The sequence below is a fragment of the Anomaloglossus baeobatrachus genome, chromosome 5 (assembly GCF_048569485.1).
Source record: "Anomaloglossus baeobatrachus isolate aAnoBae1 chromosome 5, aAnoBae1.hap1, whole genome shotgun sequence".
NCBI lineage: Eukaryota > Metazoa > Chordata > Amphibia > Anura > Aromobatidae > Anomaloglossus > Anomaloglossus baeobatrachus.
The window spans coordinates 60,697,160-60,719,779 of NC_134357.1; the positions used below are offsets into that span (position 1 = coordinate 60,697,160).

General features: G+C 51.1%; 1 protein-coding gene across 1 annotated transcript in view; it reads left to right on the top strand.

Annotated features, from left to right (window-relative positions):
- The first annotated feature begins 440 nt into the window (after positions 1-440).
- The window catches only part of KNDC1 (kinase non-catalytic C-lobe domain containing 1), a 218,366-nt gene continuing 196,186 nt past the window's right edge, over positions 441-22,620 (top strand). The window contains exon 1 of the mRNA XM_075348552.1: positions 441-648. Coding sequence (XP_075204667.1) covers positions 511-648 — 138 coding nt within the window. The 5' untranslated portion in view covers positions 441-510. The remainder of the gene's footprint in view (positions 649-22,620) is intronic.

The following is a 22,620-nucleotide window of genomic DNA, read 5'->3' on the forward strand; positions in this document are numbered from 1 at the left end:
ATACGGCATCCGATGTGTTTTTTTTGTAGAATGGGATGCATGCGGAAGTTCTTCCCTGTGCCATCCGATCCTACACAAAAGACATTGAAAAGATGGTCCTTTACGTAGGTCCGCAACAAAAACAGGAACTGACCAGGACAAACGGAACGGTCATGTGAATGAGCCCTGAATGCAGTGGTTGTTTCAGGGCACAGTGAGTAGAGCAGTTACCAGCGCCCACACAACACTGGAATGTATACACACAGCAACCGCCAAGCGATGCAATCCACTCTACTGCCTTCAGAGGGCGCTGGAGCTCTAACCTGACCGTATAGCAGGCGGGGCCGCGGTGACGTCACGTTACCAGGTGACGGGAGAGACGCTGAGATTAGTCGAAATGCGGAAGCGATCTGCTACAACGCATGCGCACCAGGGCCGCTTTCAACTCGTTTTTTTTTTTCCTCTCCGAAGCCGCGGCAGCACGATCTGGCCGTGTGTAGTCGCGGAGCTGGCAGCGCTGCTGGTGCCGGGATGGAGGAGGCCGAGGAGGTAGAGGTGCCGGAATATTACCGGGAGGACGACGAGGACGAGGGGGCAGAGGAGGGAGAAGATGGAGGAGGCAAAGAGTTTTATGAATTCCAGCCTCTCCCCACCCTGCTGGAGGATGAGGTGAGGGTCCGCCGGCTCCGGCAGGGTGGGATGTGTGCAGCGCGGCCACCTGTGGGACTACAGCACCCAGCAGCCCACGGCTGCCATACAAGCATGCTGGGATGTGTAGTCCCTCCATGGGTCTGGTCTGAGAGATGGGCCCTGGCTGTCAGGCTGTGCTGGGACTTCTAGTACTCCAGAACAGGAGGGAGCTGTGGTCAGGATATGGTGCCCTGCTGGCACTTGTAGTACTCCACAGAAAGAAAGCCATAGCTTACATGACTGGACTGGGCTATGGTGGAGTGCTGGGACTTGTAGTACTCCACAGAATGAAAGCCATAGGTTACATGACTGGACTGGGCTATGGTGGAGTGCTGGGACTTGTAGTACTCCACAGAATGAAAGCCATAGGTTACATGACTGGACTGGGCTATGGTGGAGTGCTGGGACTTGTAGTATGCCAAGACTGGAGCTTAGGATATGGTAACATGCTGGGACTTGTAGTACTCCGCAGAAAGAAAGCTATAGGTTACATGACCGGGCTATGGTGGAGTGCTGGGACTTGTAGTGTTCCACGGAAAGAAAGCCATAGGTTACATGACTGGTCTATGGCGGAGTGCTGGGATTTGTAGTACCCCACAGAAAGCTATAGGTTACATAACTGTACTATGATGGAGTTCTGGGACTTGTAGTATGCCAAAACTGGAGCTCAGGATATGGTAACATGCTGGGACTTGTAGTACGCCACAAAAGAAAGCCATAGGTTACATGACTGGACTGGGCTATGGTGATGTGCTGGAACTTGTAATACCCCAAGACTGGAGCTCAGGATATGGTGACCTGCTGGGACTTGTAGTACGCCACAAAAGAAAGCTATAAGTTACATGACCGGGCTATGGTGGTGTGCTGAGACTAGTAGTACCCCAGGGGCTAAAAAAGAGCTGTAGGTTACATGACCGGGCTGTCAGGCAATGCTGGGACTCCTAATACTATTGCAAAGTTTGGCTTGTAAGACTGGTCATCCTGGGAGTTGTAGTACCTGATGGCTGGAGAGCCCTGCTATTGGTGGGGGGCGGGGGTGCCTGTGGCCCGGCATTCCTGTAGACATAAGATGTGGCAGGAGACCCATTGGTTTCCACAAGGCCCCCGTACCTCACCATGGTGGGGGGCACTGCACGCAGCGCTGGGGGCTCCTGGGCACACAGTGACACCCCCCGCTGGGGTCCGCGCTCCGGCCGTGCAGTTGCTCTGTTTTCCAGCTCTTTTTCTATCCATCAGGCACCAGAAGCCTGCAGTGACCCCTGTAAGTCGGTGTCAGCGGTGGTCACATACTCCGCTCTCTGGGGATTTTCCATGGATTAGTGCAGCCTCAGTCTGAGTATGGGCTGTAATGTCCGGAGCGGCCTCGTGACCCAAACAGCCTGACATATGAGCGGTCCGGAGATCACGGCCGGTGTTGGACAGTTATACATGGATGTGTGCGACAAGGCTGATGGCTGGAATACAAAAGACAAATCCCTGGAACTCCCCACTCCATGTGCCGGGTGCCCACTGAGTTGGCAGATATGACCACTGCAGCCGATCACTGACATAAGCGTCCCTCGTCTCTGCACCGCAGCCCCGCGGCCAGTGATTGGCTTCTGTGGCCTGGTGCTCATAGCCGGCAGTTGGGAGTTTACTCAATGAATGATGTTTATTTCTTTATCTGTTTTATTGACTTTTCTGCCATCAGATACACTTTTGTTAACCCCCTGGGAAATCCCTTCAAGGGGAAGAGAGCAATTCTCATCTTCAGTAATGGCTAAAATTGCAGCGTTCTCGTAAGGCCTAATTCACACCAGTATTTTTATGCCAAAATCAGGAATGTCTCCAAAACAGCGGGCAGGGGAATCTTATAGCTTTTCTCTGTTCCTCTTCTGTCTTTGGCAAAATACTGACTCGTGAATGAGGCCTAAATCTGAGTAACCTTCCAATTCACCTCCTTTCCGCTCAGAAGAGGGATTATTATAACTTTTATTGTGGACTGCTGATTGCCTAGGTTACCGGCCACCCTGTGCAGCCCATCAGAAGAGGCTGGTTTCCTAGGTAACGAGGCGGCCATAGCACATCTGTTACCGGAACCTTCTTGTTTTCAGTTCCAGTGGTTTTGCAGGACTGATAGTGTGATCCCACCGCTAACAACATCTGGGGGTTTCCCTCTATAACAAGTGATGGTGGGTCACCCGGATAAATTGTTCAGGGGGTCTGAGCACTGGGACTCCCATCAGTCTTGTTGGCCGCTCCTCAGCCTCGCGGCTCCCCGGTTGCTGGTGGTGCTCCTGCCTGACTGCCGGTTCTGCCAGTGGGGATGAGCAGAGGTAGCAGAGGTGATTATGATCTGTTGCTCTCCTGTGATCCTCGCTGGCATCAGTGCAGTGCTGACCATCACAACAGGAAAGCAGTGCGCAGCAGGTGTGACAGTCTCTATGGCGCAGACCTAGATGAGCGCTGCACTCGCCTGTCTCCAGCTGTGCCAAAAAGATTGAGTGGGACAACGATGCTGCTCTGTTCACATGGGGGTCACAAGTCTCCAAATGTCATCTGTGTGTGTGTGTGCGTGTGTGTGTATATATATATATATATGTGTGTATATATATGTATGTATGTGTGTGTGTATATATGTATATATATGTATGTGTATATATATGTATGTATGTGTGTGTGTATATATGTATATATATATATGTGTATATATATATATATATGTGTGTGTGTATATATATATATATATATATATATATATATATATATATATATATATATATATATATATATATATATACATACATACATACATACATACATACATACATACATACATACATACATACATACATACATACAGTACAGACCAAAAGTATGGACACACCTCATTCAAAGAGTTTTCTTTATTTTCATGACTGAATATTGTATGTAGATTCACATTGAAGGCATCAAAACTATGACTTAGCACATGTGGAATAAAATACTTAAAGTGTGAAACAACTGAAAATATGTCTTATATTCTAGGTTCTTCAAAGTGGCCACCTTTTGCTTTCATTACTACTTTGCACACTCTTGGCATTCTCTTGATGAGCTTCAAGAGGTAGTCACCGGAAATGGTTTTCCAGCAGTCTTGAAGGAGTTCCCAGAGATGCTTAGCACTTGTTGGCTCTTTTGCCTTCACTCTGCGGTCCAGCTCACCCCAAACCATCTCGATTGGGTTCAGGTCTGGTGACTGTGGAGGCCAGGTCATCTGGCGTAGCACCCCATCACTCTCCTTCTTAGTCAAATAGCCCTTACATAGCCTGGAGGTGTGTTTGGGGTCATTGTCCTATTGAAAAATAAATGATGGTCCAACTAAACGCAAACCGGATGGAATAGCATGTCACTGCAAGATGCTGTGGTAGCCATGCTGGTTCAGTATGCCTTCAATTTTGAATAGATCCCCAACAGTGTCACCAGCAAAGCACCCCCACACCATCACACCTCCTCCTCCATGCTTCACGGTGGGAACCAGCCATGTAGAGTCCATCCATTCACCTTTTCTACATGGACACGATGGTTGGATCCAAAGATCTCAAATTTGGACTCATCAGACCAAAGCACAGATTTCCACTGGTCTAATGTCCATTCCTTGTGTTCTTTAGCCCAAACAAGTCTCTTCTGCTTGTTGCCTGTCCTTAGCAGCGGTTTCCTAGCAGCTATTTTACCATGAAGGCCTGCTGCACAATGTCTCCTCTTAACACTAGACGTCCCAGAGAGGGGGGGGGAGGTCATTTAACATTTCTACCATTGGAACATTGGAACCCTATGGAGCTCGAAATTCCTGGGACTTCTAGTGTTAATAGTTGTTCTAGAGATGAGGTGTGTCCAAACTTTTTTTTTTTTTTTTTGTGGGGTGGGGGTGGATTGATTAAAGTGAATAAATTGGATTATACACCCCCTCTTGTTCTCGTTCTCTGGGGGTCTTCCTTGACTCCACTGCTCTGATCAGGTGACTAGGACGTGTCGGTTGTTTCTCCAATGTGGTGCTCTTCTATTCCTCTGACCACTGCAGACGATTACAGGTTGCAGCGGTGTTCTGACTTCTGATCGGGGCCAGACGCAGATTCCGGAGGCGGCGGAGACCCACGGAGTGACCTGGCGAGCAGAAAGGTGCATGTTGTTTTAGGTTTCCAATCTACGCTAATCAGTGATGTCGTGCCCCGTTATGTGCCACTATATAATCTAGTGGAAAACCCCTTTAAATCCATTTAAAGGTTTCTGTAACATGGCAGATACTTTTGCTTTTACTTTTTACATGTTTATATCTTTTATATCTTTTTTTTCTCGATTCACTACAAATCATGATTCTGCTAATGTATCCAGCAGCCACATTATGGGATGTCTGCCATTCACTCCCAGTGTATTCTGTAGGCTCACCGGCCTGACTTTTCAGCACTGTCAGAAAGCATTAGCCGGATGTTAACCTGTGAAGTGCATGTCAAAACGACACCCCTCTGGTATATGTTTGACTCCTTTGAATCCCTGGAGACGCCATACAAACATTTCGGCTGAGGGCCCTCCTGCACCCCCAGGGCCTGTCCTTGCATACAGGAATAATGTGGTCTTCTTAATACACTGGATTTTAGCATAATATTTACCCCAAGCACATAGGGGGAAAGTTATTAAATGACTGTGATTGTGTCTTGGTGGCAAAAAAAGTTGTGCGTGCATAGACAAGGAGGTGTGAATCATGCCTATTAAGAGGTCTTTGCTGCCTGATTAAATTTGTCCCATTTTGCATTTGCTGAAATGCTGGCCTTAAAGGGTTAATCCCGTCTTAATAAATGGACAGAGCTTGTAAATACAATCAATTCTGTAATTTGCTGCTCATTCAGATTTTCAACCGTTCTTGAGATACTCGCACTTTTCTTCTTTTTCTTTTGTTTACTGTTTGTTGCCATAGAGACCGACCAATGTTGGTATAGACAGCAGATTGTCTCTCCAGGACTGGAGGCAAACTCTAGCACAGCGCCACCTATTGGAAGTAGCGATCCTAAAAGTCAAATGTGGATTTTTAACAATGCATATGACCTAGGATATATAAACCAGATCAGAATCCCAATTTGCAGACACGGTGTTTCGGGGTGCTTGCCCCTCGTCAGTGCAAAGTATGGGGTGTCTAATCTGGCTGATGAGAAGCTTTGTTGTTAGACAGCAGAACATGCACAGCTCTAAGGCTGCTTTCGCACATCAGGTTTTTGCAGTGCGGCTCAATCCGGCTCAAAAACCTATGCAACGGATGTGGCGAAAAAAACGGATCCGTTGCATAAGTTTTTCCATGCGGCCTGTCCGTTTTTTGACAGATGCGGCTTGATACTGAGCGCGCGCAGTTAAAAAAAAAACAAAAAACGCATCCGGCGTCCATAGGCTTGCATTGTAAATTGCGCCGCATCACGCCGGATGTGGCGCAATGCGTTTTTTTTCGCCGCACAAAAAAACATGCCAGGCAACGTTCCATCCGGCCGTCGCATGGGCGAAATATGCCGCATCCGGCAAAAAACGGACGCAACACAAGGCCATGCGGCACAATACGGCGCTAATGCAAGTCTATGCGGGAAAAAACGCAACTGGTGGCAAAAAAAAATTGCGTTTTTTTCTGCAAAACACCATATTCTGCCGCTCAGCAAAAACCGGATGTGTGAAAGCAGCCTTACAGGCTCTTTTCTATTGAGCTTGTAAATACTGTTTTGACTCTGGCCAGGATCACTGACTAAACAGCAGCGGTGGTCGGTCTCCTAAGCAACGAGGTCTAAGGAAACAAAACTGTTACTATCTCTAGAATGGCTGCAAATTTTAATAAATGCTTAGTGTTTTTTTTCTTTTTTTAAACAAGCACTATCCGACCATATCTATGAAGAACCTTTTAATGTCCTTCAATGGTCCTAGGTGAGAATGTACTCGTCTCTGACTTTCTGCTTTCATCTCATGGCAGGCAGTGTTGGGGAAGGGGGAATACAGCAGAGTTGAGTGTGATGACAAACACCTTTGCAACTGGAGTTCTCCTTTCACGTAGCTTTCAGATTTGCTGTACCCACCTTTTTGCCATATTGACTGCTGTGAGATGAAAGCTGGCGGTGTTTGTAATTGCACTCAGCTCTGCTATGTCTAGTGGATGCAGAGATGAGGGCATGGCTGTCGTGACGTCTCACAGGAGACTGTTTTTAGAATTTTTGCCAGGGTATGTTCCCTTTTTTTCCTTTTTATGATTGGTCAACATCATTGTCACGATGTGACTGTGGGATAGCGGAGGACAGGGACTTCTATGCTGTCCCTCAAGGGTTCTCTAGGCTATCCCTAACCTCAGAGTTATCCCTAATGGTGGAGATCAGAGTTTCATGCTTGGCTATGCTACTGACCAGAACTAATCTGATTTCCCCATCCCACCAGGGAATGAAGGGGCAGGACTGAGATGGAAACAAAGATAAAGACAGACAGTAGAAAACCAAAACTGACACACTGAAAACGCAAAGGAACCAACAGTGAGAGACTTAGGAGAAAAGCAAGAGCAGGAAGATAGCAACAAAAGTACAACAAGGGGTTAACTCCATATCCGCACACAGCAGCAAGTACTACAACCACCAGTTAGTGTGGATAACAACACCTCACCAAACCAGCTTAGGTGACCTATAGCTAGCACAGAAGGAAGGGTCTAGCCAGCAATATATAGGAGGGGAGCAGATGTGATTGGCTCCCCCACAACATGTGATCAAAGGAGATGAACAAGCAGACTATTAACTATTGCTAGAATACCTGTGAAAGACAAATCTATCGGTCGACGCCTGAGTCAGCCTGTGCTGATCAGACATCAGAGAAGTTGTCAGGCAAAGTGTCAGAATCTGTAGTCTGAACAAATCCCAAAGCCGCAATGACATGTTGGGAATTAATCGCATTGTTCAAGGTAAACCATTCCAGAAAATTGGTGCAGCACGAGAAAAGAGCAAAAAAAAAAGTTGCAGACTGTAGCATGAAGTTCAAATTCTGATTTTGAAACCTTTTATGATCCAATTATGATATCTGCTGCCAAAACTTCATGGAAACAGTGAAAACAACCTCAAAATCTAAATGTGTTTTCCCATCCATGATTGACTCTTGTTTACTGTCCTGAACTCCATGATTGTTTGATGTCTTTAGAGACTCTTCATAACTATGTCTCCTTGTGTTAGGTTTGCACCGTTTGTTAAAGAAATTCTCTGCTCTGTTTGCTTAGTCATGTGAGGACATAGTGATCTGCACGACGGATGATTCACCAGGAAATAATAGAGGCTGACACCTTGGTGATCTCCAACATACCGCACCATCACAACTGGGTGTTATCACCCTCTTTGGTCAGATAATCTTATATATGGAGCAAAATGTCACCTCTTCTGCCGGTCCTTCAGATCAGATCCTGGACTCTTCCTTTGGAGATGACCTGCAGTACCTACCAGTGGCCACTAAACCGTGGATGGCGCTGTGGTGTTTCGCTCTGAGCACTGTTTTACATCCATTCACCAGAGGTTATAACTAGGATGATCGAATATCCCACAAATAGGTCGCCGATATGCGAATATTCGATGCGCAATGTACGTCTATGGGAAGCCCGAATAGTTCCGAATAGTTGTTATTCGGGTTTTCCATAGACTTACATTGCGCATCGAATATTTGCGAATAGTCGCATAGCGCCGACCTATTCGGCAAATATTCGCAAAGCCAAATATTTGAGGTATTCGATCATCCCTAGTTATAACATCTGATCGAGGTGTTCGATCCCCGCAATTTTATACCATTGAATGATCCTTAGAATAGTCAATATAAGGCTAGTTTCACATTTGCGTTGGACGGCTTCCATTGCATTGCGTTCTGTGATGGATGCAACGGATCGTACAAAATAACGGAAAGCTTTTTTTTTTTTTTTTTTCTTCTTTACAGTTTTACCGGCAGCAGACTATTGTGAACGCTCAGCTGAGAGCTCTCACGTGCCGGCGGCCGGGCGCTCAGCTGAGAGCTCTCACGTGCCGGCAGCCGGGCGCTCAGCTGAGAGCTCTCACGTGCCGGCGGCCGGGCGCTCAGCTGATCGTTCGGCTGCCGAGAATGTGTACGGGGGGCGGAGTGGGTGGAGCCGAGCAGGCCATGGCACTGAGGACGTGTGTGTGTGTGTGTGTGTGTGTGTGTGTGTGTACATGCATGCGGAGTGGAGTGCGGGAGGGGGCGGAGCCAAGCAGGGAAGTGTCGGGCTCCCTGCACACGTAGCGAGGGTAAATATCGGCAAAGCACTTTGCTTAGTTACCTGATGTTTACCTTGGTTACGGGTGCAGGGAGCCAGAGAGAGCATGTGCAGTGAAATCCTATGGATTGTGCTGCTCAAAAAAAGTTACATGCTGCGTTCCTCCCGTCCGGTTCAGCGTCAAAATAACGATGCTGCGTCGTCCAGCGGATGTAACGCTGACACTTGCGTTACAGTGCGTCGTCCATACAAGTCTATGGAGAATAGCGCACTGCGTTAACGGACTGCGTTATTCTCCATAGTGACGGAATGCGCTGAACGCAAGTGTGAAAGTAGCCTAAAGGTTTTGGACAATCCTGTTAAGATTAGTACACCATAGTGTGACCTCCTTCACGAGAATGGCATAAGTGGTGTCTTTGGGAAAGAAAAAGCAGACGGTCTCATCCCTGACATCTTTGCAAATGCCTCCAATATGATGATAGATAAAGGGACCATTATTGAGAACCCTTAGGCAATGAAGGTCTATGGATCCGTGCAAAATCTGACCACACTCTGATGACATCCAAGTGTGGCCCGATTTTTCATGGATTGTCAGAGAGGAGAAGGTGGAGAAACATTAATATTTATTTTTTATTTTTCTAAGTTTGATAAAAACAATTAACACTCAGACCAGTCTCTGATCAAAGCCTGATCGGGATAATCCGTCCGTGTTTATCATCCGTGGAAAAATTAGACGTGTGACTGAGCCCTGGATTTGAGAACGGCGGCGTTTTTAAAATGTGCAGTGTTTCAGTTCTTTCAACTTGTCTCTCCAGGAAGGCAACAAACTCTAGCGCCACCTATTGGAAGTAGCAATCCTAAAAGTCAAAAATGACTAGAGCTCCAACGAGCTTTTTCATATGACCTAGGATTTATGCCAGATCAGAACCCCAATTTGCAGACACGGTGTTTCGGGATGATTGCCCCTCGTCAGTGCAAAGTATGGGATCTGATCTGGCTTTTGAAAAGCTATAGTGGGGACCACGGGGAAGACTATTCTCCTTGCGGAGACCTGACAAACCAGTAACTGGTTTGTCAGGTCTCCGCAAGGAGAATAGTCTTCCTTTGGGGTAAATATTACGCTAAAATCCAGTCTATTAAGGAAAAGGCCACATTATTCTTGTATGCAAGGAAAGGCCCAGGGGGGTGCAGGAGGGCCCCTCAGCCGAAATGTTTGTATGACGTCTTGAGAGACTATTCTGCTTGTGGAGACCTAACAAACCAATCTGGCTGCCAGTGAGGGGTCTTGTAGCTGCAATGCTCCTCTGGGGAAATATTCAGATTTTCTCTCCAATTCTTTCAGCGTTTTTTTTTTTTTATTTCAGCCATGGAAAGCAATTAGGAAGTAAAAAAAAAAAAAAAAAAGGCAGCGGTTGTTTTTGCGGAATTTTTTTGTAAATTAAACGTATACTGTAGCTAATACAGTAATGTAATCTGTACCCAAAAAATGCTGCACATCAGGCGTTATGAACTTTTTTTTTTTAAGCTTCAAGAGAGCAGAAAAAATGCAGCAAAAACCCCACCTGTGAACACAGCTTGAAGAAGGTTTTCCAAGTGCATTAAAAAGAAAAAAGAAATGCAAAAAAAAAGTACCTAAGGCTGTGTGCGCACTAGACCGTTTTACCCGCGGATATTTCTTGAGAAATGTCTGCAATCTTTGTGCAGACATTTCCCAGCAAATCCTATGAGAAAAAAAAATAGCTGTGCGCACGCTGCAGATTATTCTCAAGAAATTTCCTTGAGAAGATTTTCTTGAGAAAATTTCTTGAGAAAATGAGCATGTCAATTCTTTTCCGCAGGTACCTGCGGATTTCTGCAGTACAGCCTGCAAAATCCGCAGGGAACAACCTGCGGCAAATTCGCGGCTAATCCGCATGCGGATTTACCGCGGATTTGGTGCAAATTTTTTCCAGAGGTCCGGAAATTTCCACTCCCAGAAGTTTCTCAAGAAATTTTCTTGATAAACTTCACATTTCTAGTGCGCACAAAGCCTAAATCAGACTGAATGCTCTGAATGTTCACTAGGTTGCACCACAGAACTTAGGGTACTTTCACACTTGCGTTGTTTTTCCTTCCGTCACAATCCGCCCTTTTGAAAAACAGCGGAATCCGTTAACGGATTCCGCTGTTTCCCATAGACTTGTATGGTTGACGGATTGTGCCAAAAGGACCTGTGTTGCTTCCGCTGGGCGACGCTCTGTTGCTTCCGCCCAGCGTGAGGAACGCAGCATGTAACGTTTTTTTGAGCAGCGGAATCCTTAGGATTTCACTGCGCATGCTCTCTCTGGCTCCCTGCACCCGTAACCAAGATAAATATCGGGTAACCAAGCAAAGTGCTTTACCCGATATTTACCCTGGCCACGTGTGCAGGCAGCCCGACAATTCCCCGCTTGGCTCCGCCCCCTCCCGCACTCCACTCCGCATGTGTATTTATGTACACACACACACACACACACACACACACACACACACACACATACATACATACATACATACATACATACATACATACATACATACATACACACACACACACACACACACACACACACACACACACACACACACACACACACACACACACACACACACACACACACACACACACACACACATACATACACACACATATACATACACACACATATACATACACACACATATACATACACACACATATACACACACACACACATATACACACACACACACATATACATACACACACATATACATACACACACATATACATACACACACACATATATATAATATATATATATATATATATATATATATATATATATATATATATATATAATTATATTAATTATACACACATACACACACCTGTCCTCAGCGCCATGGCCCCGCTCAACTCCACCCACTCCGCACTCCGCCCCCTGCACACATTCTCGGCGGCCGAGCAATCACCTGATCACCTGGCGCTGGGAATGATCAGTTTACCCCCGTGCTGCTGGGAGCGATCAGCTGATCACCCGGCGGCCGGCTCCTGGGAGCGATCAGCTGATCACCCGGCGGCCGGCTCCTGGGAGCGATCAGCAATAGTCTGCCGCCGGTAAACTGTAAAACAAAAAAAAAAACAACGGATTCCGTTGTTTTGCAACATCCGTTGTGCCACTATATGCAACACATCCGTTGCATCCGTCACACAACGCAATGCAACGGATACCGTTCAACGCAAGTATGAAACTAGCCTTAGAGGTCGTTAGTATTTTTTTTAATAATTTCCATTATTTAGCCAGGATCTCATTTGTTTGCCGCTGCCGGATCTCCCTGTGTATGAGATACCATTATGAAGACGACCGCTCTTTTGTTTCCTCTCCCCTTCTTATGACCGCTGCCTGGAGGCCATGAAGAGGTGTAAAGTTGTACTGTAAAAAGTCATTGTCTTCAACACAAATCGTCTCCTGACACCTTGTTCTGCTCTTTCCTTCCTCGCTGGAGACTGGACTATCCGCTGAAATGGGATCCCTGTATGTACAGTGAGGGAAGGACCCTGCTCATATGACTGCACGTGAGCTGGGCGAAAAGAAAATGTTTAGCCTTAAAGGTGTTGTCCGGTCTAAATAAACAAGTCTGCAGCCATTCTATGTGACTGCAGACTTGTGAATCCTCCCATCACGTGCACTGTAAGGATTCGCTGGTTTCAGAGTCAGGAATGCCGGTCACGAGGCCATGAGTATGTGATATGTACTGTATACTCCCAGGCCAGAATCTGACAGGAGGGGTACAACCTCACGCTCAGTATCTTTACATTGGGCCAGGCTCGCCCCTCTATTCAGAGTGTAGCCAGGAGTCTGCAGACTTGTTAATTTAGACCGGTCTGAAACTAAAATTTATTTTAATCCTGAATGTGTTTCTAATTATTATCATGATCTTATTTTTTTTTTTTTTTTCTATTATACTTTAATTAAAAATTTCCTACCACTCCCTAACTGCACGATCTACTACCTCCTCTCTGATGACGCTTTATTTCATAATCCCAGTGCATTCTGGTATAGTCAGAGGAGTTGTCGTCACAGCCTCTGCCTCCTCCTCCCTGAAATGAAGCGTCATCAGTGAACTTCTTTTGTGGGACTAGGCTAGTCTCTCTGCGATGTGCACAATGACAGTGCACTCTCAGTTGCTGTCTCAGATCAGTAGTAATGAGCCAGCAGGAGAGCACACCATCTACTTTTCAATTCTGCCGTATGCTCAGTAGGTTATTGTCACTGTACAACCTGCAGAGCTCTGATCAGAAGTAATGAGCTGGCAAGAGTGTGCACTGTAAGTGTGTGACGCCCTGGCGCCGCCAGGTGGTCACAGAGAAACACTACTCCCCACACAACACCATCCCACATCAGGTACCATCTGCCACAAAACCCTAGCCACCCCCCTCGGGGTAGGAAGGACACCAGTGGGTGGGACCAGGTTGATTGGGAGCGCCCACCTAGGGGTCTTGAGAATCCGGGGGAGGGAACCAGGAGAGAGTGTCGAAGTGTCAGTCGGTTGGAGTCTGAGCTCAGTCAAGTTGAAGTGGAAGTGAAGGCTCAGGTGGAAGTGAAGGCTGAGCCTAGTGATGGGTAGCCAGGATAGTGGCCCTGGTCTGCTGGCTAGGTGGCAAGCAGTGGACCGTCTCCAAAGGCGACGGGAGTCCGGTCGCGGGAAATCCAAAGTGGACCGGGGCACGGTTGGAGCCACCGGTACCGACAGCGAAGATCCGGTCTGGAAACTGTGCACAGGCGGGGTACCTGGACCCTACTTAGAAGACGGTTGCAAGCCCCTTCTCTAATTAACCAGGCCGGGGTCAAGGTTCCAGACGTTGTTCCAGTGTGTTAGCCCAGATAGAGCGAAACTGCAGCCCACCGCGGGGGATAGGGTATCCACAATAACACACTGAGATCCCAAGGGTCAGTTTTCGCGGGCACATCTCCCAACAAAAACAGAACCGGGAGAGGACTTCCCCATTCCACACGAGGTTGTCCAAAAGAGGAGAGAAGTACAAAGTGCCGGAGGAAGGGACATTGGTACACCAGCCGGGTGTGGGAACCGTATACACCCGGAGGTGGCAGCCTGCCACTGACACCTTGGTTTACCAGCAGACTTGTGTGTAATAATTTAATCATGAGTGCACCAACACCCTCCGGTCCGGTCCGGCGTACCGCCACCGGCAGCCATCATCTCCTGTGTTCTGGACACTGAGCCCCAGGGCATCCACCCCTACCCACGGAGGGGTTAAACACCCAGCTGCCGCTCCATCGTCCCCGGGTGCTCCCCAACAGCAGCGGTGGTACTCCACTGTGGGTGGCGTCACAAAGTATCTATGACAATCCCCCTGTACATATTACGCCCCTTTTTCCTTTCGTCACGACAGCACCCACGAGAGAGGGATCCGCCCCCTTCAGGAAAGGAAACCTACAGATAAAAAAGGGGCAGTCCCCCTCCCTCATCAGTTGGTTTCCTGTTCTGAATGGAGAGGAACCTACAGTACCTGGGTCCGGTTGAGTCCGTGCGGTCTCCGTGGGAACGGCGGAGCTCTAGGTCCAGAAGCACGGTCGGTGGAGCTCCCCTCGTGGACTCCGTCCTCCGGTGCGCCTCGTCCTCTTCCCCTTGGTTCGGCTTTGCCTCCGGGGTAATGACGCCGGCACCTGCGCGCGCCTGGCTCTGTGGACGGCAGGGGGGACCCTGCCGTGTCCGCGCGCTCTCTGCTGCCGTGACCCGGAAGTGCACTGGAGCGCTTCCGGGGGAGTGGACCAGGCAGGTTCCTTGGAAGGCCGTGGATCCCTCCTTCCTGTGCCGGACGCGGGGTATTTTGCTGTACGGTGCTCGGCGGCCGGCGCCTCTCTGTGGAGCGGGCTGCGCCTCCGGTTGCACGGCGGGTGCGCTGTGTCCGGGCCGCGTCCCCGCTCTGTCTCCTCGGCGGTGTCCCGGTAGTGCAAGGAGGATCGTCCCGGAGTCCCTGCCTGCGCTAGTCCGTGGTCGGTACGTGGCTTCGGGCCGGGCTGTGTGGCTTCCTGATCATGTGCCTCCGTGGACTCATGGCCCCTGTAAGGCTTCTGTAGACTCCGGGCCCTCGTGGCCTCTGTGGCCTCCGGGCCCTCGTGGCCTCTGTGGCCTCCGGGCCCTCGTGGCCTCTGTGGCCTCCGGGCCCTCGTGGCCTCTGTGGCCTCCGGGCCCTCGTGGCCTCTGTGGCCTCCGGGCCCTCGTGGCCTCTGTGGCCTCCGGGCCCTCGTGGCCTCCGTGGCCTCCGTGGACTCCTGGCCCTTGTGGCCGCTCTGAGACTCCTGGCCCTTGTGGCCGCTCTGAGACTCCTGGCCCTCGTGCCCTCTGTGGACTCATGGCCCCTGTAAGGCTTCTGTAGGCTCCGGGCCACTGTAACCTCTGTGGACTCCGGGCCCTCGTGGCCTCTGTGGACTCCGGGCCCTCGTGGCCTCTGTGGACTCCGGGCCCTCGTGGCCTCTGTGGACTCCGGGCCCTCGTGGCCTCTGTGGACTCCGGGCCCTCGTGGCCTCTGTGGACTCCGGGCCCTCGTGGCCTCTGTGGACTCCGGGCCCTCGTGGCCTCTGTGGACTCCGGGCCCTCGTGGCCTCTGTGGACTCCGGGCCCTCGTGGCCTCTGTGGACTCCGGGCCCTCGTGGCCTCTGTGGACTCCGGGCCCTCGTGGCCTCTGTGGACTCCGGGCCCTCGTGGCCTCTGTGGACTCCGGGCCCCTGTGGGCTCTATGGACTAGTGATGGCCCCTGTGGGTTCCTGGCCTCTGTAGGTTCTTGGCCCCTGGGGCCTCTGTGCCCTCCTGGTCCCTGTGGCCTCCGGGCTCCTGTGGCCTCTGTGTCCTCCGGGCCCCTGTGTGTTCTGTATGTTCTGGCCCATGTGGCCTGTGTGTTTTTTCTGGCCTCTGGGTCTCCTGACCTCTGTGGCTCCTGAGCCTCCTGGTCTCTGTGGCCTCTGTGTCCTCTGGACCTCCTGTCTTCTGGTCTCGGGTCCTCCGGGCCTCGGGCCCTCCCAGCCTCTGAGCCTCCTGGCCTTGGCGCCTTCGGTCGTAGTGGCCCGGGCCTCCTGGCCTCGGGACTCTGTGTCTCTCGGCCTCATGTTTCCGGCCCGCGTGCTTCCTGGTTTGTGCCTCTGTTCCTCTATGCTGCCTGCCCTTGGTCCCTTGTACCTCATGGCCTTGGCCCTCTGTGTTGCCTGCCCTTGGTGCCTCCTGACCTGGGGCCACTGTTCATCCTTGCCTTTGCCCACTGTGCTTCCTGGCCTTGGGGCCGCTATACCTTCTGGCCTCGGGCCTCTGTGCCTTCTGGCCTCGGGCCTCTGTGCCTTCTGGCCTCGGGCCTCTGTGCCTTCTGGCCTCGGGCCTCTGTGCCTTCTGGCCTCAGGCCTCTGTGACTTCTGGCCTCGGGCCTCTGTGACTTCTGGCCTCGGGCCTCTGTGCCTTCTGGCCTCGGGCCTCTGTGACTTCGGGCCTCGGGCCTCTGTGCCTTCTGGCCTCGGGCCTCTGTGCCTTCTTGGCCTCGGGCCTCTGTGCCTTCTTGGCCTGGGGTCTGTGTACCTCCTGGCCTCGGTGCCTCCTGCCTTCGGGCCTCTGTGTGTACTGTCGCTGCGCCTTGGGCTCCTGGCCACGTGCCTCGGTTGCCTTTTGGCCTCATGCCTCCTGCCTCGGTGCCTCTGGCCTCTCGGGTTCCTGGTCTCTGTGGCTGCCTGGCCTCTGTGTGGCTCCCTGGCCTCTGTGTGGCTCCCTGGCCTCTGTGTGGCTCCCTGGCCTCTGTGTGGCTCCCTGGCCTCTGTGTGGCTCCCTGGCCTCTGTGTGGCTCCCTGGCCTCTGTGTGGCTCCCTGGCCTCTGTGTGGCTCCCTGGCCTCTGTGTGGCTCCCTGGCCTCTGTGTGGCTCCCTGGCCTCTGTGTGGCTCCCTGGCCTCTGTGTGGCTCCCTGGCCTCTGTGTGGCTCCCTGGCCTCTGTGTGGCTCCCTGGCCTCTGTGTGGCTCCCTGGCCTCTGTGTGCCTTCCGGGCCTCTGTGTGGCTCCCGGGCCTCTGTGTGCCTTCCGGGCCTCTGTGTGCCTTCCGGGCCTCTGTGTGCCTTCCGGGCCTCTGTGTGCCTTCCGGGCCTCTGTGTGCCTTCCGGGCCTCTGTGTGCCTTCCGGGCCTCTGTGTGCCTTCCGGGCCTCTGTGTGCCTTCCGGGCCTCTGTGTGCCTTCCGGGCCTCTGTGTGCCTTCCGGGCCTCTGTGTGCCTTCCGGGCCTCTGTGTGCCTTCCGGGCCTCTGTGTGCCTTCCGGGCCTCTGTGTGCCTTCCGGGCCTCTGTGTGCCTTCCGGGCCTCTGTGTGCCTTCCGGGCCTCTGTGTGCCTTCCGGGCCTCTGTGTGCCTTCCGGGCCTCTGTGTGCCTTCCGGGCCTCTGTGTGCCTTCCGGGCCTCTGTGTGCCTTCCGGGCCTCTGTGCCTCTTGGCCCTTGTGCCGCATTGATTCTTGCCTCTTGGCCTCCGCTCCGTGCCTCTGTGCTTCTTGCCCTCTGTGCCTCTTGGTCTCGGGGCCTCTTGGCCTCTGGCCCTCTTGGACTCTGGGCCTTCGGGCCTTTGGGCCTCTGGGCCTCTTGTCCTCCGTGCCTCTGGGCCTCTGGGCCTCTGGGCCTCTTGGCTTCGGGGCCTCTGTGCCGCTTGGTCTCTGGGCCTCTTGGTCTCTGGGCCGCTTGGTCTCTGGGCCTCTTGGTCTCTGGGCCTCTTGGTCTCTGGGCCTCTTGGTCTCTGGGCCTCTTGGTCTCTGGGCCTCTTGGTCTCTGGGCCTCTTGGTCTCTGGGCCTCTTGGTCTCTGGGCCTCTTGGTCTCTGGGCCTCTTGGGCTCTGGGCCTCTTGGGCTCTGGGCCTCTTGGGCTCTTGGGCTCGGGGCCTCTGGGCCTTGGGGCCTCTTGGCCTTTGTGCCTCTGTACCTCTATACCTCTTGGCCTCTGTGCCTTGGGGCCTCCTGGTCGTATGGGCTTGCTTCTTACGGCGCTCCTGGTTGGTCCTTCCTGCCTTGGCCTTGCGCCGCTGCCGCCTTGCGCCTCCCTGGCCTTCCGCCTGACCTGACGCCTTGGGCTTCCTGCTTCGACTCTGCGTCTCTTCTCCTCCTCGTCCGTTGCGGTGCTATCTCTTGGTCGCCCTTGCTTCTGCGGGGCGTGTTCGCGCCTATCCGGCTCTGTCCGTTGGTCTTTCCTGCCTTGCGGTGTCCCGGTCCGATTGTTCTTCTGCCGAGCGGGTGTCTTCTGTGTTTTTTATTCCCGTGCAGGCGGTCTTCTCCGTTCTTCGTTTCGCTGCCTGTTCGTGGGGGGGGCTCTGTCCTCGTCTGTGTCGCTAGGTCGGCCCCTTGGCGGAGGGGTTGGTCTTTGTTTTTTGTTCTTTGCCTTTCAGGATTCCGGCGGTGATCCTCGCGTGGCGTGCCGTCCCTTGTCCAGATGGCTGTGGGATGCTGTTCCCCTCTCGTCTGTGGTGCTGCGGGTTCCCCTGGCCTCCTCGGTGTCGGATCCTTCTCCTGGGCGGTTGCCTCCTCCTTGGATGGATGTGGCCTGTGTCTCCTTCGGTGGTATTGTTCGGCTGTATCCTGACCTCTCCGTCCGATTTTCCGGTCTTTGCCGGCTAGCCTTTGTTCTTCCGCTGTCTTCCGTTGGAGGCTTGGCCCTTCGCGTGGTTTTTCCCTCCCTCTGAGTGTAATCTCTCTAAGTCTCTCGTGGGTGCTGTCGTGACGAAAGGAAAAGAGTACATTACTTACCGGTAATGGGATTTTCCTGAGTCCACGACAGCACCCCTTACACCCCTACCCTTTCTTGTTTGTTTGTCACCATTTGGTGTCCTGGGGTCTGTTTTTTTTTGTTTTTTGTGTATTCATTCATTGGCGGTTCCTCTCCCGGTTCTCTGCAACCAACTGATGAGGGAGGGGGACTGCCCCTTTTTTATCTGTAGGTTTCCTGTCCTGAAGGGGGCGGATCCCTCTCTCGTGGGTGCTGTCGTGGACTCAGGAAAATCCCATTACCGGTAAGTAATGTACTCCTTTTTTTTTTTTTTTTTTTTTTTTTTTTTTTTTATTTGAGTGTCCGGAGACCCCTCGAGCCACTGCGGATCTGGATCCGAGCAGCCTGGCTGCTGACGTGGGGGCAGCAGAAGTGCGCGCTGTAAGATTACTCTGTGTGCAGGAAAAGCAGAAGGAGGCCGCCCCCACCACCCCGAAGTGACATCATTTGCGAAGACAGCGCTGGTCTCTGCTTTTCCTTCAAGCTGGCTATTCTTCTTACAGTGCGCGCTCTTGCCGGCGCCTCGCCTGCGCTCTTGCCGGCGCCTCGCCTGCGCTCTTGCCGGCGCCTCGCCTGCGCTCTTGCCGGCGCCTCGCCTGCGCTCTTGCCGGCGCCTCGCCTGCGCTCTTGCCGGCGCCTCGCCTGCGCTCTTGCCAGCTTGTGCTCTGTACCACAGAGACAGAAAAGCCCCTCAGAGATATCACTGATAACTCTTTGCTTCAGGCTGGGGCAGAGGTTGTTACAGTGACCGTAGCTTTTGCCATCAGGCCATGTTGCGTTTGACTATGCACTGGGGATTCTCAAACAAAGCGTCATCAGGAAGTAGTAGGAGTGAATAATGAGGGAACAGTAGTGACTTTTTAAATAAAGTATATAGAAAAGCGATTAGAATTTGGCATTAAATTGGCATTTAGTATTAAAATTTTAGTTTTCGGACCACCCCTTCAAGGAGCTTAACTAGATTGGCAACAATCTCTTTCCGTACTCTCCTGCCCCTCCGCTGAGCAGAGCTAAGCATGGCAACCCACTCAATTTGAGTTTTAAGAGACTCGTGTGTGCATGTGTGCGTGCGTGTGCGTTTGCGTGTGTGCGACATGAGGAGGGCTGTGAATATCAGGAGGGCCTTGAGTTTGCGCAGGAGTTTTTCTTCATATATAGTCTCATGTCCTCCATTGCGACCAACAATGCTTAAAGGGAAGGAATCGTTAAAATAATCCTATTGTTTAATTCAGTTGGGGTTTTTTTTTCTTCAAATTTTTGGCAATGTTTTAATCCCTCGCATCAGCAGCTGTATTATTAATTAAAATTTTTTTTAAAAAATTCAGTTTTCTACACTAACTTCCTGTTGTTTCAGGAAATGCACACTCACATTAGCTGCAATTAACAGACTGTGACTTTACCTTTTGTACTGAAGCATCTAATGAGCGTGTGCAAAGGTCATTGTTAAGGGGAAGCAGGGTCAGATGTGACATTGCCTATTGTGATTGATGGATTCAGCGTTAGAAGCTGTGTATAGAGGTGTTACCTGCCATTGTCATATTGTCTCTGATGATAATGAGCATGCTGAAAACTCTTCCTAAAGTATGATTGAAAATTGCAAAATTGTTTTTAATACAGATCAAGATATGAAATGTTCTTGCCAAAAAATACAAGTAAAGCAAAAAACATGATTTAAACAATAGGTAATTTTCTGATGACTCTTTCCCTTTAAGATTTGGTAACACCGTTACCTTCTTATTTGAAAGTCTCGACCCAATTAATTAGAGAACTCAGAGAGATTGTTTGGACCCCAAATATTTGTGCATCCCTCTTAAGATATGTGATTTGTATACAGATCTGCAGACCCGCCAGAGAAGCTAATGACATTGGTTCTGGGCAGAGAAGGCCGCTCTGTATAGTGATGACACAAATATCAGCCGCAAACCTTTCCACTGATTGGCAAAAGCAAAAAAAAAAAAAAAAGGAAAGTGTTGTGGACGCCAGGTGCTGTGTCACAGGCCTGCCCGGGAACTTGGAAGCCATGAAAATCATTTAGAGTTAATGGTTCCCTTTCTTGGACTCGTCACATCATTACTTTTTATGGAACATTTGTGGAAATTTTGAGTCCTCCGGTATGCCATGTTTGGTTCAGTTGTAACATGTCGAGCACAGGGGGTGTGGAGATGTTATGAGCCCTGGAAACCTGCCTGTTTGGCGCAGACTGTCTGTTTTGGAGTTGTGTGTAGGAAATCTGCAGCGTTGGGACTAGTGATGAGCGGGCACTACCATGCTCGAGGGCTGAGTACTCGTAACTAGTGATGAGCGGGCACTACCATGCTTGAGGGCTCAGTACTTGTAACTAGTGATGAGCGGGCACTATCATGCTCGAGGGCTGAGTACTTGTAACTAGTGATGAGCGGGCACTACCATGCTCGAGGGCTCAGTACTTGTAACTAGTGATGAGCGGGCACTACCATGCTCGAGGGCTGAGTACTCGTAACTAGTGATGAGCGGGCACTATCATGCTCGAGGGCTGAGTACTCGTAACTAGTGATGAGCGGGCACTACCATGCTCGAGGGCTGAGTACTCGTAACTAGTGATGAGCGGGCACTACCATGCTTGAGGGCTCAGTACTTGTAACTAGTGATGAGCGGGCACTATCATGCTCGAGGGCTGAGTACTCGTAACTAGTGATGAGCGGGCACTACCATGCTCGAGGGCTCAGTACTTGTAACTAGTGATGAGCGGGCACTACCATGCTCGAGGGCTCAGTACTCGTAACTAGTGATGAGCGGGCACTATCATGCTCAGGTGCTCAGTACTCGTAACTAGTGATGAGCGGGCACTACCATGCTCGGGTGCTCAGTACTCGTAACTAGTGGTGAGCGAGCACTACCATGCTCGGGTGCTCAGTACTCGTAACTAGTGATGAGCGGGCACTACCATGCTCGGGTGCTCAGTACTCGTAACTAGTGATGAGCGGGCACTACCATGCTCGGGTGCTCAGTACTCGTAACTAGTGATGAGCGGGCACTACCATGCTCGGGTGCTCAGTACTCGTAACTAGTGATGAGCGGGCACTACCATGCTCGGGTGCTCAGTACTCGTAACTAGTGGTGAGCGAGCACTACCATGCTCGGGTGCTCAGTACTCGTAACTAGTGATGAGCGGGCACTACCATGCTCGGGTGCTCAGTACTCGTAACTAGTGATGAGCGGGCACTACCATGCTCGGGTGCTCAGTACTCGTAACTAATGGTGAGCGAGCACTACCATGCTCGGGTGCTCAGTACTCGTAATTAGTGGTGAGCGAGCACTACCATGCTCAGGTGCTCAGTACTTGTAACTAGTGATGAGCGGGCACTACCATGCTCGGGTGCTCAGTACTCGTAACTAGTGGTAAGCGGGCACTACCATGCTCGGGTGCTCAGTACTCGTAACTAGTGATGAGTGGGCACTACCATGCTCGGGTGCTCAGTACTCGTAACTAGTGGTGAGCGAGCACTACCATGCTCGGGTGCTCAGTACTCGTAATTAGTGGTGAGCGAGCACTACCATGCTCAGGTGCTCAGTACTTGTAACTAGTGATGAGCGGGCACTACCATGCTCGGGTGCTCAGTACTCGTAACTAGTGGTGAGCGGGCACTACCATGCTCGGGTGCTCAGTACTCGTAACTAGTGATGAGCGGGCACTACCATGCTCGGGTGCTCAGTACTCGTAACTAGTGGTGAGCGAGCACTACCATGCTCGGGTGCTCAGTACTCGTAATTAGTGGTGAGCGAGCACTACCATGCTCAGGTGCTCAGTACTTGTAACTAGTGATGAGCGGGCACTACCATGCTCGGGTGCTCAGTACTCGTAACTAGTGGTGAGCGGGCACTACCATGCTCGGGTGCGCAGTACTCGTAACTAGTGATGAGCGGGCACTACCATGCTCGGGTGCTCAGTACTC